General features: G+C 35.6%; 2 protein-coding genes across 2 annotated transcripts in view; one reads left to right on the top strand and one right to left on the bottom strand.

Annotated features, from left to right (window-relative positions):
* Positions 1-11956, top strand: part of LOC141381148 (uncharacterized) — a 587543-nt gene that overhangs the window by 442484 nt on the left and 133103 nt on the right. The window lies entirely within an intron of this gene.
* cyp2k6 (cytochrome P450, family 2, subfamily K, polypeptide 6) lies at positions 1556-11619 on the bottom strand. Its single transcript, NM_200509.2, has 9 exons — positions 11351-11619; positions 6720-6882; positions 6491-6640; positions 6248-6408; positions 3829-4008; positions 3585-3726; positions 3130-3314; positions 2372-2513; positions 1556-2288 (listed from the first exon to the last, which is right to left on the bottom strand). Exons 1-9 carry the CDS (start codon positions 11555-11557, stop codon positions 2101-2103), a joined length of 1518 nt encoding a protein of 505 aa, NP_956803.2. The 5' UTR covers positions 11558-11619; the 3' UTR covers positions 1556-2100.

Raw genomic sequence — 11956 nt, 5'->3', positions numbered from 1 at the left:
ACTTATTCTGATTCTGATTTTTGCAACACATTTCAAAAAATGTTGGAGCAGTAAAGCATTTACCACTTTGTAATGTTGCTATTCCTTTTTACAACACTTGAAAGAGGTTTAGGGACTGAAGAACGCAAGTGATGAAGTGCTTCAGGTGTCATTTTGTACAAATTTGCATTTGGCATTTGGGCAACAGTACGGGGTCTTCATTGTCGCATTTTGCACTTCAAAATGCGACACGCAATCTCGGGACTGCAGCAGGCCAGTCAAGTACATGTATCCTCTTTCTCCGCAGCCAGGACTTTGTAATGTGTGCAGAATGTGGTTTTGCATTGTCTTGTTGAAATGGAAAATAAGGCAGCATATTGTTCTCCAACATCTCATTGTACTTTTAAGCATTAATGGTGCCATCACAGAAGTGCAAGTTATCATTAACAAGAGCACTGACACAACCCTATACCACGACAGACCCTGGCTTTTGGACATGTTGCTGGCAACAGTCTGGATGATCCTTTTCTTCTCTCAAACAATACTGGAAATACAGATTCATCTGACCACAGTACACATTTACCAGTGTTGGGAAAAAGAGTAACATATTACGATCTGTAGTCACTTAAAAAAAGAAATGTAAATAAATGTGTTACTTTTTAAGGAAGCAATGTGAATATATGTGCTATCTTATTTTTTTGTAATTGCATTTTTTTTAAAGAGGTAAGGTAGAAAATTGCAATATATTACGTTTCACCCAACACTGACGTTTACACTGTGTGATGGTCCATCTTTGATGCATCGGAGCTCAGAGAAGTCTACAGTGCTTCTGGACACTTTTAACATAGGGCTTCCTTTTGGCACAGTACAGATTACACTGCCATTTGTGGATGTAACTCTGTATTGTGGTACTTGTCTAAGGTTTATTAAAGTAGTCTGGAAACCATGTGTTGATATCACTTTTAAATGAATGAGGATTCTTGATGTAGTGCCGCCTGAAGGGATCCACGGTAGTTGAGCGTAAGCTCATGCCCTTGTCCTATAAGCAATAAATTCCTCCAGATTCCTTGAATATTTTAACTATGTTATGCACTCTTTGAGGAACAAAAGTAATTTCAATAATTCTATAATTTTTTCATGTATTTGTTGGCAAACTGATCCTCACTAATCTTTGCTCCTAATGGACCAGACCTTTCTTGGTCGCTACTTTTATCCTAAATCATAATTACAGTCACCTGTTGACACCACCTGACTAAAATCCCATCATTAGTGAACTAATTTACTGATTACTAGCCCTAAACTGCTCCTGTCTCAACTTTATTTTTGGAATGTGTTCCAGGTCTGAATGACAGGAAGGGATGCAGATTTACAAATGAAATGAAGTTGACCAGACCAAACATCGAATATTTTATGTTCATATTGTCAGCAATGAAATGCAAGTCAAAGTAAAATTTGGAAATCACAACTTTTTTTCTTTTTTCCATACTGCCCCAACCTTTTCTGATTGGGGTTGTGCATCTATACATTTAAATGCAGTTTAATAGTTAATACAGTCATGCAACACACACTTTCAGAATGAGCTGCAACCGCCTTTAATCATACATCCTGCAGAGAGTTCAGCCTGTGATAACACAAATAAACAAATTGCTCATGTACTCATATCAAACATTTATCTCTGATTTATAGCTAAAAATACTAAAATAGCATAGAAAGACATATTAATTGCAAATCTTGGAGGATAAAGTGGCAGAAACAGTCAAATAATAGAAAGTGCAAAGGTCAGAATAGGAACAGGGACACAGTCAAATGTACTTAGCTCAGTACAATGAGGCAACAACAGCACTATTAGAGCTTTCAGGAAAAAAAAGAAGAACAAAAATCACAATTGCACTTCAGTTTTAGGTTTTACTAACTGTCTTTGATTTATTTTTCTGTGCTAAATGTATTTACATACTTAGCATGCTCTTACACTGAAGAACAGCGAGGTCTGCTAGTGTTATTTATATAAAAAAAAAAGCGATAAACAATGAATCTGCTTCAAATGGAAAGCTGGTAAATATACAAGCAAAAAATAGTGTTAATACAATGAGAGATAATATTTTAACAGCATGTATGATGTTTCTAAGACCGTTTCACTGCACACAGTTGGTGTGGCTTCGGATTCAGTGTGAAGCCCACTACTGGTGTGAGATCTAGATCATCTTCAGACACTCCAGGAGGAGGAGTGAAGCGGAAATACTGAAGGAGAGACGTGAAGAAGAGGAAGAGCTCCATCCTGGCCAAACTCTCTCCAATGCAAACCCTGCGTCCTGAGAGAAATCATAAACAGAAGACTGAAAAAAAGCACCTGTGATGGGATAAATATAATTAATGAATTCAAAGTTTCCTCTACCTGCACCGAAGGGCATGAAGGCGTCCTTTTTCACAAACTGTCCCTGTTTATTTAGAAAGTGTTTTGGGTTAAAGCTGTCAGGCGTTTCCCACTCATTTTCATCCCTCAACACAGAGACCAGTAGTGGGAACACAGGGGTGCCCTGCACAAAACATCAGATGCATCAGTTATAAATAGTGCAAACACAACAAAATGTGGACATCACTTTTATTATGGTCACTCTTCATTTATTGTCCAATTCACGCTATTAACAAACCATTAACTGCGACTTTAGCTCAATTAATTACTAATTAGCTATTTATTATTAGTTAATAAGGTAGAAGTTTGTGTGACAAGCTTGTGGCATCATATTCAAAAAGACTTAAGGCTGTAATTGCTGCCAAAGGTGCATCAAAAAAGTATTGAGCAAAGGCTGTGAATACTGATGTACATGTGATTTTTCAGGTTTTTTATTTTTATAAAAGTTTTTAACAATTTCAAAAACTCTTTTGTCACATTGTCATTATGCGGTATTGTGTGTAATTTTGAGGAAATAAATGAATTAAATTCATTTTGGAATAAGGCTGTAACATAAACAAATGTGGAAAAGTGAAGCGCTATGAAAACTTTCCGTATGCACTGTGTAAATGATCACAGCCTCATCGGTAGATATTGTTATTGGCTTCTTACTGCCTTATGTGAAATAAATTTCCCTCTGGAGAACACAAAGTTGACCTAAACATATTAATTAACACCTTAAGTTCCTATTGTATACAGACCTTTTTGATGAAATATCCGTTCAGATGAACATCGCATGTGGTCTGACGGGGGGCACCGATGGGTGAAATGTCTGCAAATCTTTGAATTTCATGGATCACAGCATCTGTATATGGTAAGTTTTTCCTGTCCTCTACAACTGGCTGACGTCCACCGATCACTCGTTCAATCTCATCTTGAACCTTGGCTTATATTCAGAAGAACCACATTATTAAATTCCCCATTTATTTTTGACACTTTGTATTATACTTGCATATTAGAATTATCACATATAAAAAACTTACCATACACTATTTAATCAAAAAGTTGTATATAGTAATTTTTACAACATAACAAAGCATTACGAATGTGCAATAGTTTAATTCAATGTGTCTTGTCATTTTTTTTGGCAGTTTTGTGGCAACTTTTTAAAATTACAACTGAAGACTACATCTTTGCTGTGTAAATGCAAAAATACCTTGTATTTCAGGGTATTTGGCCATTAGCAGAAGACCCCAACGTAATGTTGTGACTGTAGTATCGGTACCAGCCCCGAACAGGTTGTTAACAGTACAATATAAATTGTTTGAATTGTACAGTGAGTCTGTTTTGCCAGATTCCTGCATGGTGATAGCCAAAACACGATGACATCAGAACAATAAATGTGCAAAAACAGTGTGATTATTTGTGCACAGTAATTAATAAAAATGATGAAACAGTACCTCATCCTTCTGCTGTCGTATGAGGAAACTGTCAACAATTCCTCTGGGGTTAAAAGGGTCCAAAGTCTTCATTACACCATTTATTAATTCCTCATTTTGTTTAAAGGTATCTCTGAGATTCTTCACAATTTGATTCCGATTCGCCACAATGGGACGAAGCCAAGGGAACATGTTGTAGATCTACAAACAAGCACATAATATTCAAGAATAAAGCTGCAGTCGCACTAGAGTTTGAGCATGTGAAATTCTGTTGAACAGCGCTGCGAAAAGATGCAGGATTAAGTCAGATTATTAGACATTTAAAAAAGCGAGCGATTGCTTCATATTTAAAATTTCTGTACACAGAGGTCATGTTTTGATCCTCGATTGGTCTCACGCACTCAAGTGATGCGATTTCACAGGTCAGAGTTCACCATGTTTAAACTTTGTAACACAGCGAACTGCAAAACTTGACGCAAGACCTTGCGTTTCCAGTTTGACGCATTTACGTGCATATGAATGGAAGTCTATGGGAAGTAAAGTGCAGTGTGACTGCAGCTTTATTCTGAATAACATCACTACGAGAAGCTGCTGTTACATGTACACCAAGCTCTCCTGCTTATCCTTGATCCCAATCACTTTAGTTCTGAGTTCATATACACCTAATCACCATTCCCCAATCTGCACTTCCCTGGCTATAAGCACCCCATTCCCACCCACTCTATAGTCCAGTTAAGAAAAGTTAAAGAAAGCAGGTAAGACAAAAACAGAATCCAAAAAAATAAAATAAACAAGTAAAAGACAGGGTGAGACTATGGTAAAACCTGAAAACATGGTAAAAATTACATGAGGAATCGGTCAGTCAGTCAGTCAGTCAGTCAGTTGACAGGGACCTCTGGTAGATTTATGTGTGAACAACAGGCGTGAACGGCACTCGCGAGAAAAACTTGAGATCTCAAAAAGCCAACCCAAGCTCATTCTGAAAACGAAGCACCACAGACATTTCTGGAGACCACGATTTACGTGGCCAGAGGTACGTATGGCCGCATTTTGTTTTTTCGAGCGAACGCTACAGGGTGGTGTGACGCCGCTTCTCTTCTCTGCACTTTCCTGCCGCAAACCAGTTTGTCCGCTTAGCTGCTAGTGTTACGTCGGCGGAGCAGAGGCCAGGAGGAGGAGGAGCTGGCCACGGCGACGAGCGGGTTCGAGTCCAGGGAAGATCGGTTCCAGAAATCAGGTAAGATGAAAAACAGAACCCAAAAAATAAAAGCGAACGAGTTTGTGACGGGACGAGAATGCGGTGAAATCCGAAAACGCGGTCAAAATCAGACGAGGGCTTTTGCTTTTCTTTTCTGGACGGCTTTTGTAAATCGTTGCTTAGGTTTAGGGAAGGAGGAGGGTGGCTTGGTTGGCCGATTGTCTGATTGGCCGGCCGCCTAGTCGATCGTTCAGTCATTCAGTCTGTCAGTCGGACAGACAGTCGATCGACAGCGGCCTCTGGTGGCTTTTCATGGGAGAACAGCGCGGGTGCGAATGACGCACGCTCTCGAGAGGCGTTCGAGACGCGAAAACGCGCACAGTGACCTCTGGCGGATTCGCGAAAACAAAAACTGCACAAATACGTACCTCCCGGGACGTATTTGCACTCTCCAGAAATAAAATTAAAAGGATAATTCAACTGCAGTGAATTCATGTGAGGTGAAGAACATCCCACGAGTAAGCTTTAGCAAATTATGTGGTGCTCCGCGTTTGCTGTAAACGCAACATTAGAATGATCATCTGAAACTAAAACAGCGGGAATGGAGCAAAAAAAACTCTGCTTATTACTCAAAAACTTTAGTCAAACACTCAAAAACAACAGCTGCGTAATTTATATGATGTAGACCTACACAAATGAGTCTGCGTTAGTCAGCAGTTGTTATATAGGAATAACATACATTCATTCATTTTTTTGTCAGCTTAGTCCCTTTATTAATCCGGTGTCGCCACAGCGGAATGAACCGCCAACTTATCCAGCAAGTTTTTTTTACGCAGTGGATGCCCTTCCAGCCGCAACCCATCTCTGGGAAACATCCACACACACATTCACACACACACTCATACACTACGGACAATTTAGCCTGCACAATTCACCTGTACCACATGTCTTTGGACTATGGGAAACCGGAGCACCTGGAGGAAACCCACGCAAAGGCAGGGAGAACATGCAAACTTCACTACGAAACATCAACTGAGCCGAGGTTCGAACCAGCGACCTTTTTGCTGTGAGGCGACATCACTACCTACTGCGCCACTGCCTCGCCCGGAATAACATTCAGTACATTGGAATATCATGACTGACCAATCAAACTCAAGCTTTCCAGACAGTGATGTAATAATTAAGAACCCCAATCCACATATTATTTATTGGCGTGATCACATGAATGCCTGAAATCTGTACCTGAACAGAAGGAGATCCAGTCAACTTCATGTTTTCATAAGCCCGTCCGACCATGCGATGTAACTTAGTGTTGCTGTACTCAAATCTGACGCTGAAGACAATTGAAGCGATGATGTTCGAAATGGCCAAGGCTAAGGGCAGTTTTGTTTCAAATGGGTTTCCTGCACAAGAGTAAGCAAGATGTAAATACTCAAATCATTTAAAGTCACGTCATCATCTTGTCCTCAAGGTTGACAGTCTTACCTCCAAACTTCTCAAATTCCTCCTTTACATATTTAATCTCTTCAATGATCAGCTCTTCGCTTCTCTTTCTGCCCATTCCAAAGTCTCGTAGGGTGGACAGAGCAAAGCGTCTCATTTCTCTCCAGTTTTCACCATTGGAAAACGCAATGCCTACAGATTTAGAGACGTGTTAGGTGTAATAAAAACCTGTTTATTATGTGGTTATCCGAATATGAGAAAAACATCTTACCATATCCACGGTTGAAATCATGGAATATGGGTGAAATATCTCTATCTCCAAACTCCTCTGAAAGGTTCACTAGTGCCTCCTTGACTATTTTGTATCCTGACAGTATTACCACCTTTTTAGGCCCCAAATACACCGTGTAAATTGGCCCGTATTTTTTCGACAGCTGTAAAACAAAACAAAGAAGAGCCTTAAATAATGACTGTAATACACAATCCATCCACTACTATCAGCATACAGGACTAACCTGCCCTCACTGGTCACACATTAACCATAATTACACTATAATGGGAACACCGAGCTACAATTTTAAAAACAAAGATTATTCTATCTCTTATATTCCATTTACCAATCTGGCTGGCTGACAGACTGACTATTTATCTGTATGTTGATCTGTTTTTATTGTTTATTTATATTAGCAGAACAATGCTAGGTTAATGAAATTTCTAAACAAGCCAGATTATAGCAACAGAGCTGATTTACATCCTGTTGGTACACACAAAAACAGAACAATAGACTCAAATATACATTTGATTACACTTTAATTTGATGATCCATTTGTTGAAGTTAAGTTACATTGCATCTACATGCCAACTAATTTTTATTAGATTATGAGTAGACTGTTAGGTTGGGTTTAGTGCCAGTGGAAGTTGAGATATACTTTGTTATACTCAGTTAAATGTCTGTTGAAGGAGCAGATTTAATAGATATTAAGCAGACATTCACTAATACTCAAACAGACCATCAAAATAGAGTGTTACCTTACATTTAAATACAAAAATAAGAAAATAATACTTTAAGATACAGTTGAAGTCAGAATTAATAGCCAGTGTTTATTTTTTCCCCAATTTCTGTTTAACTGGGAGCAGATTTTTTTCAACGCATTTCTAAACATAATAGTTTTATTAACTCATCTCTAATAACTGATTTATTTTATCTTGATGACAGTACATCATACTTGACTAGATATTTTTCAAGACACTTCTATACAGCTTGAAGTGACATTTAAAGGCTTAACTAGGTTAATTGGGTTAACTAGGCAGGTTAGGGGAATTAGACAAATTATTGTATAACAATGAATTTGTTCTGCAGACTATCAAAAAAATATATACCTTAAAAGGGCTAATAATTTTGACCTGAAAATGGTTCTTAAAAAAATAAAAACTGCTTTTATTTGAGCCAAAATAAAACAAATAAGACTTTCTCCAAAAGAAAAAATATTATCAGACATACTGTAAAAGTGTCCATGCTCTGTTAAACATAGTTTGGGAAATATATATATATAAAAAAAAGAAAACAAATTCAAAGGGGGGCAAATAATTCTGACTTCAACTGTATATATATATATATATATATATATATATATATATATATGTATATATATGACCAACATATTGTGTATATGACCAACACAATCTCACGGCAACTATATGATTTAGTATCTAATTCTTTTACTTCATACGATCTCATTTATACAATTTAGTATGATTTGCAATGAAGGTTGAGTTAAGGGGTGGGGTTTAGTGCTACGCCCCCTTTTTAAAATTGCACAGTTTCATACGAGTGAACGGATTAGCCACTAAACTGACAAACGTAAAATAGTTACGTTTCCTTGTGAGATCAGGCTGACTTGGCAACCTATTCCAATATTTTAATCCTTAGTGCAGACATTGTTTTCTTTCAAAAATATGTTCACCTTTATGTCACACTTTATTTAATAAGGCACAATTCTTTCTATTAGCAAATCATCACTTTCATATCAATATAATATCAATAAAATTTTAGCTCAAGAAACTTTGAATTTGCTGTGTTTTAATAGTTATTAGTTTATGTATTGGGTAGGATTAGGGGTGTGAAATAAAGACATGCTACCAAACTCAAAACTCCATAAATATTTATTTATTTATTTATTTTATTTTATTTTATTTTTATGTTGTTTTAATACAAATACTTGCATCAACTTCTTTAATTTCAAACCTGGAATCTGGAATTTCAAGCACCTCCTCTCTCAAGAATATGTTTAATTGTGCCATCTCTAGAGATCATACACAGGTTGTTTTTTTATGAGTTTAAAAATATACCAGATTTGACCAGCCACTCTGAAACATTAGCCAAAGCTGAAGTTAAATAGTCAAAACATTTCCAAATTTGTTTGAAAGAATAAAAAAATAACATAATCATCTGCTTATAACTGAATATTTATATTTTTACACACTCACAGGTAAGTCATTGTTGTGTATTGAAAATAAAAATGGTCTTAAGATAGAACCCTTTTGGGATGAGCACGGTATACGAGGGCTTTGTACCATCAATATATATGCGCTGTTTCCAATTTGAAAGATAAGCTTTTATCCAAAGTCTATTCTCTTCTTTGAAATTAAAGTTTGTTAACTTTGACAAAAGATCCTGCTGATCAACAGTGTCAGATGCCTTCCATAAATCTAAAAACCCAACACCAACAGATGCACTTTCAGCTTTCAAGAATATAACTTCCCCTCGGCTGATTCTGTTGAATAATTATAGTGAAAAAGGGAATTCCATTGGGTGTAAAGAAACAAAATGATTATTTTGATGATCAGTCAGAAGTTTAGCTACGCTGTAAACATAATTTTGCAGGATTTTAAATGTAAAATAAACTGTAACACTAAAGTGCTGCGGTAAGAACCAGTACCAGAGGTTTGTAGAGAATCCTAAGTCTATACTTAAGTAAAAGTACTAGTATTTGCAGAAATGTTTACTCAAGTAAAAGTGACAATCCTAAAATGAGTAAGAATAAAAAAGTATCTGATGAAAAAATTACTCAAGTAAATAGTTATTAGTTACTTTTCAAATATATAAGCAGTTTGTAATGTTTTTAAAACCATTTTACGGTCAATATTATTAGCCCCCTTAAGGCTTTTTTTTTTATTTCCTACAGAACAAACCATCGTTAATGTTTTGCCTAATTACCCTAACCTGCCGAATGAACCTAGTTAAGCCTTTAAATGTCACTGAATAGTAGTATCTTGAAAAATATCTAGATTTATTATGTACAAAAATGTTATGTAACATTGTATTATGTAAAATATGAATTGTCATCATGGCAAAAATATGTGTTGTGTTAATAACATCTTCTTTCTGTTGAATTGAAATTGAGGGAAAATATACAGGTAATAATTCTGACTTTATACAGTCAAACACACACACACACACACACACACACACACACACACACACACACACACACACACACACACACACACACACACACACACACACACACACACACACACACACACACACACACACACATACACACATATATATATATATATATATATATATATATATATATATATATATATATATATATATATATATATATATATATATATATATATATATATATAATTTTATATATATAATTTTATATTTTAACAGTTAATAGTGCGAATGACTAAGATGTGCAGAGCTATTCCATATATATTTTAGTTATTCCATTAAACAGCAGTTGTATTTATGCCATAGTTATCAATAATGGCTAGGTTTCCTTACTACAGTATATGCGGTGAATAACTGAAATACATATATTGTTAAATTCCTGCATGACATTTCACTTTTTAAGTTTTTATTTTGTTTTTTGTTTATGTTTTTTCTGAGTTATGAACATTATAGTTGTGTGCTACATCTCATTTTTATAAATAATGGTTTATCTATCTACCTGTATGTCAGTGTGATCTGTTGGCATCTTCTTATCTCTCTGTTTGTGTATTTGCCAATTGACTTTATGCCCATGTCCTCAGTCACACTTATTCTTAGTAAACAATAACTGTTGTAAACAATTTATTTGTGTTGAATTTACACAAAAATTTAATTTGATAATGTTCAACTTAATTTGTTTGTTTAAATTCAGCCCAAATAAATTGTTTACAACCACTTAACTTAAAAGAATTGAGCAAATCCAAGGAATCATCTAAATTATTATCTTAACAATTGAATAATTTTTTTTTTAAGAACGAGGTGATCTCTACATTTGTCATTTATAAACACTCTACACTTTTCAGTAAGTGTCTTGTTGGCATGTATAGCAATAAAAGGAAAAGTTGAACCAAAAATGAAATTCAGCTATCATTTATTCACTTTTGACGTACACTGAAACAAACGATGCCTGCAAAATTGTTGCAAACAATTTATGTGTTGAATTTAAACAAACTAATTAAATTTAGTGATGTTCAACTTAATTTGTTTGCTTAAATTCAGCCCAAGTAAATTGTTTACAAGCACTTAACTTAAAGAAATTGAGTAAATCCAAGCAATCATGTTTGAGTCATTTTTCTCAGTGCATAACCTGTTTGAGAAGAAGAGTTTGATTTATTTTAAATGCTGTTTCTGGTACTCGTTGAATTCCAAAGTAAATTTTCTTTCCTACTATGGAAGTCAATGGATTCCAGCAGCCATTATCCTTTTAAATATTCCTTAAAAATGAATAAATAAAAAGGAGAAGGAGAATATACAATATGATGAGGTAATTTCTATTTATGGGTTAATTTTCCCTTTGATCAATAAAAGTACAAGACACCTGTTTATCCATCATTTTAATAGTAAATGTAGAAAACAGATCATCAAAATAAAAACACACTGATATTTTTGCTCACCTCCAAAAGGCTCAAGTAGGTTTTCTTGAGGTCGAGAATGTGCAGATTCCCAAGCAGAGGCAGAGGTTTGGGTCCTGGAGGATATTTCTCCTTATCCTGAGAGCTGGAGCTGCTGGAAAAGAGATAAATAACCAAAAACAGCAAAAGGGCACCCAGTATTGTACCTGTGGGAGAACCCTGCAACAGGAATGCTTCAATTAAAGCCATAGTCAGAATTCTACATGCACAAAAACGTATCACTGCTTTAAGACTGATGTGGGCTGCATGCTGTCTTGCCTTTATGTACTCTGAAGTTAAAACTTGGGAGGGGACATAAGAGACAACTGGGTGACCTTTGTCAAAATAAAACTGATCTTGGGATCAAGTCAAAATGAGGGGAAATTATATAATAGTCACAGGTTGGGTAATTTAAAAGCATAGGCTGACCCAAATCACAACTATCGCTGATTGTGTGAATGTTTGTTTTACAGTTTTAAAAAAGTCTAATTTAGCTGAATAAATATATTTTAATATTTTGTAGCATTTTCATATTTGCTATGCACATTTAATTAATAATCAATATTATTTTCAGGTAAAAAATGGGGGAAATATTTAAATAAACAGCAG

Source organism: Danio rerio, chromosome 3 (genome assembly GCF_049306965.1).
Source record: "Danio rerio strain Tuebingen ecotype United States chromosome 3, GRCz12tu, whole genome shotgun sequence".
Classification (NCBI taxonomy): domain Eukaryota; kingdom Metazoa; phylum Chordata; class Actinopteri; order Cypriniformes; family Danionidae; genus Danio; species Danio rerio.
Note: the sequence above shows the minus strand (reverse complement) of the source record. Positions and strands in the feature narration are given on the sequence as shown.